This window comes from Vulpes lagopus, chromosome 21, assembly GCF_018345385.1.
Source record: "Vulpes lagopus strain Blue_001 chromosome 21, ASM1834538v1, whole genome shotgun sequence".
Taxonomy (NCBI): Eukaryota; Metazoa; Chordata; class Mammalia; order Carnivora; family Canidae; genus Vulpes; species Vulpes lagopus.
This window is the reverse complement of record NC_054844.1, coordinates 39126512-39131301: the sequence shown is the minus strand read 5'-3', so window position 1 is coordinate 39131301 and position 4790 is coordinate 39126512. Positions and strand designations below refer to the sequence as shown.

The 4790-nt window shown below is 60.8% G+C and overlaps 1 protein-coding gene across 1 annotated transcript; it reads right to left on the bottom strand.

Moving 5' to 3' along the window:
* Positions 1–1481: 1481 nt before the first annotated feature.
* Positions 1482–3942, bottom strand: CCDC184 (coiled-coil domain containing 184). Its single transcript, XM_041736944.1, has one exon. It carries the CDS (start codon positions 3324–3326, stop codon positions 2739–2741), a length of 588 nt encoding a protein of 195 aa, XP_041592878.1. The 5' UTR covers positions 3327–3942; the 3' UTR covers positions 1482–2738.
* Between the last annotated feature and the right edge of the window lie 848 nt (positions 3943–4790).

The window sequence follows — 4790 nt, the reverse complement described above, 5'->3', positions numbered from 1 at the left end:
GCACAGCGGTTCCAATTTCGGGTTCTTTAAGTCAGAAGACCTGGGTTTAAGTCCTGTTTCTGCCAAGTACTATCTGTGTGACCTTGAGAAAGTCTTGGCAGCTGTTTCTGGAACTGTTAACTGAAAATAAAAATAGTGCTTTCTTCTCATTGGAGGAAAAAACTGGACAGTGTCTGGCACATGGTAAGTGCTCAGTAAATGACAGCTATCATTGTTATTGGTGCTGAATGCTGGAATTATAACGGGAAACTATCTCCCAGCCTTTGGGGATACTTCCCCACAAATATACTTTAGCTGTCCTCTCTGGGACCCAGCACACATTCCCCAACCACTGCACAACCCAGAACTTCCTCTCGTCATCCTATACAGGGCTAGTCCCCAAGACCTTTTTGGCCCGTAACTTCACGACATCTATGATGAAAAGCACCTTGAGAATCTCGTCATTCCTCCTTTATTTGACTATCCTAAAAGTTAAGAGTTCTTTAGACAGGGAACAATTATATATAAAAAGAGAGCTTCTAGAACCTTCATTAGGTAGTTTTGTTTTCCCAGAGGAGCCAGTCACTACCATCATCACCCCATCCCAAGAGAACTATTAAAAGAACTAACATTTGCACAAGAGTTACTACAGGTCTTAGATATTTTTATCCCCAACAACTTCTTGTCCCCATTTTACACCTGCAGAAATTAAGTCTCCAGCAGCAAACCAAGTCTCAAACAGTCATTCAGTGTTGGAACTGAGATTCAAACCCAGATCTGTGATTCCAGTGCTCTGTCAGCCTCTCCACAGGCACGTGTGCTCACACACACACACACACACACACACACACACACACGCATATGCATACACCACAGCACTCCAGCACATTCTTCTCCCCAATTTGTTTGGGGCAGCCTTAGGAAATTCCACGGCCCAAGGGAGCAGACTAGAGCCGATGTCAGTCTGAGCTCCACAGGGAATACCTTACTGGCATTCTCCACTAGGGGCTTGAGGCAGTTATTGTGCTTTCTTTTGTGATGTGTCACTCTCCTCTCAGAGATCCTGGGCAATCCCTCTGGAACAATACCCACAACACCCCACCCCTAACCCTCCCATGGAACAGGTGTCATGCCTGCCATTCCTGGACTCAGATTTGGAAGTCATCTCTCAGGGAGGGAGCAGGCGCTTTACTGAAAAGAAGTCACTTGCACACCTGGAGTTCTGCTACTAAAAGCCCTGGTTAGTTTGGGAGACTCAGCATATACCCCTTTCCTTCCCCCGTCCAGCTTGAGTTCAGAGTCCAGGATGGAAGGGAAAGGAGGCAGAGCTGGCGACGCGTGTCCCAACCAGGGCAGGGTCAGCCAACTCCTTGGAACTGGAGGCAAGGAGAGAGGAGGGAAGGCATGGTCCCTGCAGTCCCCCCCTAAGCCCCGGTCCATGTAGCATGTAGCGGGCCCAGAAGCCCCACCCTGACATCCCCCTAGTACCAGTCAGCAAGGAGGGGAGATGACGCCTCTTTATTAAGGTTAACACCAAGGAAAGCATTGAGAAGGAATACACAGCGGAGGAGAAAGGGCACACAAAGTCACTACTTGAAGAGGTGGGAGGGAGGCACATCAGTTAAGAACCTCAGGACAGCCACATGCTCCATGCCCTGGTTGTGGGGGAAAAGAGGAAAGGACAGGGGAAAGCGCCATGATAGCCTGGGGCTCACAGAAGGATCTGAAGCCCCCTGAACCTAACACCAGAGCCACAAGCCCTGCCCCTCAGGGCTCACACACTACTACACAAGTCGACACACATAGCACACACAAGACATTATGGAGGCAACACCGAGAGGCAGCGGGCAGGGACAGATCGACAGGAAAAGGAACTGAAGTTAAGCGGGTGTAGCCAGGAGAGAGACAGTTTTTGGCTGCGGCCCCCAAGAGTCCCTCAAACGTCCCCTAAATCTGGGCTGCTGCTGAGCACCCCAAGTCTCTGCCTGTGTACTGGGCTCTTTGTTCTCTAAGCCCCAGTGAGTGGATAAAGCAATCCCAGATGAAGTCAGTGACAAGGCAGGATCCGCTCTGCATGCAAAAATCCTAGAGGTTGAGCTATTATGTCTTCATGCACATTCATAGCCAGCTCCTCCCAGCCCGGGCCCGCGGAACCCCATTCACCCAGATTCCTAGGGCTGCAGTTCCCTCCTCAAGCTTCCTTTACCAATCAGCAGCCGCAGAGATCTGTGAGGGGGAGAGGCTTCTGCAGAGCGCTGAATATCTCGGATTTCAGCAGAAGGGGTAAATTTTCTGTTGCCAGAACAGAATACCCCCAATTCCTTAGTTTCTAGGTAAATCGTTAGAGATTATTTGCCATAGTCCTAGATAAGTCCTTTTTCAGAATAGAAAAAGCAGAATTTTATTTACACAATTCAGGGGTTCTCCTGTTCGCTGGGGGTGGGGGTGGGGGGGGGGGGTGGGAATGGGCAGGGTAGGGGATGGATGGGAGTCCAGAGATGGGCGCTTCCTCTCCCGGAACCTCACCTTTCGGCCGTTTGCTAGGTCTCCCCTGGTTAGGCAGAAAGAATTCTTGACGCTCCCAAGGTCCTTCACCCCATGCATCCTTCCTCGAGGCAGTCTCTCTGCCCGACCCGCGGGAGCAGCGGTCGGAGGGAAGCGTGCTGCACCGCGCCGGCCAGTCCCCGTCCAGGCCCCTCGCGTCATGCGCTCGGAAACCCAAAGCCAGCCCGGGAAAGTGGCGCCCCCTCGGAGTCCCCTCACAGAGAGGCCTCGCCCTCCAGCTGCAGCAGGGTAATGTCGGGCGGGTCGAGGGGCTCCACAAGTGGCCCGTCCCCCCCAAGGAGACCGGCACAGGGGCTCTCGGGGCGCTCACAGTGACTAGTGGGTGTGGCGGAGCCGGGCGTCTCCTTCTCCTCCTCTTCATCGTCGTCCTCGTCCTCGGGATCGCGACCCAGCAAACCGCTGTCCCCGATCGCAGGCGAAGGGGTCTCCGGCTCTCGCGGGGCACCCGGGAGGCTCCCCTTGCCGCCGACCACGCCCAGACCGCCCTGGCGGGGCGCCGTGGTCATGATCTGGCACATGGAGACGATGGCCCGCTGGTTGGCGCACACGTCGTCCGAGAGCACCTGGATGTGCGAGGCCTGCTCGTCCAGGGCCCCCCGCATGGCCCTCACGTCCTCGAACAGGGCCTGCAGCTGGGCCTTCAGGTGCTCCATCAGTTCCTTCATGCCGCCGTTGTACTCCGCGGAGATCACGTCCCCCACGGCCGGCACGGCGGACACCTCCAGGGGGGCCGGCATGTCGCCGCCGTCCTTGGTCATGATCTCCAGCGGACCGTCCTCCATTGAATGGCAGGAGCGGGCGGTGGCGGCTCTGGGTCCGGTCCAGCCCGGCCCCCGGGGTCGGGGTCGGGGTCGGGGGTGGGGGCGGGGAGGGAGGGACGGGGACGGGGGAGAGGTCCCCGGGGGGGGGTGGCGGGAGGGGCCGAGGGAAGAGGAGGCTCCCGAGAGGGGCGGGGAGCCGACGGGAGAGGCGAGTCCCGGGCCGAGCGAGGGCGCCGGCGCGGTCGGAGGAGGCCGGGAGGAGCCGGCGGGACGCGGACCCTCCGCCTTGCCCCGGGGCCCGAGCGCCCGCCCCCGCCTGGCCGCCCGGACTGCGCCCGGGTCAGCGCCGCCCTCCGGGCGCCACGAGCGGCGAGTGCCCGCGGGCTCTCGGGGTCCCCGAGGCGCTCGCGGAGGCCGGCGGCGGCGACCGCTCGGGACTACCCGCGCCGGGAACCGGCAGCGCCCGGAGCGTGCCTGGAGTGGCAGGGGCGGGCCTCCCAGCCGCGCCGCGGATGCGCCCCTGTTTCCAAGGCGACGCACGGCACGTAAATGACGTGTGTCTCCATGGCAACCGGGAAGTGGCGACGAGCGGGGCGGGCGGCGGCGAAGCTGCAGTGGGGCGGGCGGGCGGGGAGGGGGCGCTGCGGGGGCCTCCGCCGGGGCAGCGCGGCACGGACCTCCCGGTCACCGAGACGTCGTCCTTCCTCGGCGCCCGCTGCCTTGGGAGCTCCCCCCCCGGCCGCCCTTCGGTCAGAGGATGGCGCCAGCGCCGGGCCTGGCCGCTCTGCCCTCGGCCGCGCGCACGGAGGCGCCCGGGAGCCGGCCCCGCCCGGCCGCGGCGGTGCAGAGCGCGGGGCGGGCGCCCCGGAGGCCTCCTCGCCTCTCGCTCCGGCCTCCGCAGCGCCCCCCCCCCCCCCCCGCCGCAGGCCGCGCGGAAGCGGAGCAAGCGCGCGACTCCCTCCGGGCTGAGCCAGCCGCCGCCGCCCGCCGCCCGGGGCGCGGGGAGGCCTCCCAGCCCGAGGAGGCCAAGCACTTAAGGCCTGAGGACGGAAGCTCCCCAAGGTGCGGGCGCCCTCGGCTCCCCGCCCTCAACCCCGGAGTCCCCGGCTCCTAAAATCGTGCCTGGCGCGTAGTAAGTAAGACGCTCTCTGTTGGTTGGATGAAGCCTTGCCCAGAACCGCGGTGCGCCCCTGCTCCCGCCTCCAGAGCTCTGCAGCCCACACAGCCGACTTCAGGGCACCCGAGTCCGATTTTGTTCCCGCCTTTTAATTCAGAGACCTTGGATATCGCTTCTCTCGGCCTTTTGGCCGTAAGACCAAGTGCGGAGACCTTGGATGAATAATTTCCCTCATCTGTTAGGGGATTGGATTGAATAATCTACCATATCATCTCTAACCCTGACACTGCATCAGCTCAGGGGTGACAGGGATGGATGGGGACAGTGTGTGTGAGGGCAGTCCCCTCCCCCCACCCCCAGGGCCCAGT

Bases quoted from the DNA above. Each gene is read 5' to 3' on its own strand.
- CCDC184 (XM_041736944.1), bottom strand. From the start codon at position 3,326: ATGGAGGACGGTCCGCTGGAGATCATGACCAAGGACGGCGGCGACATG.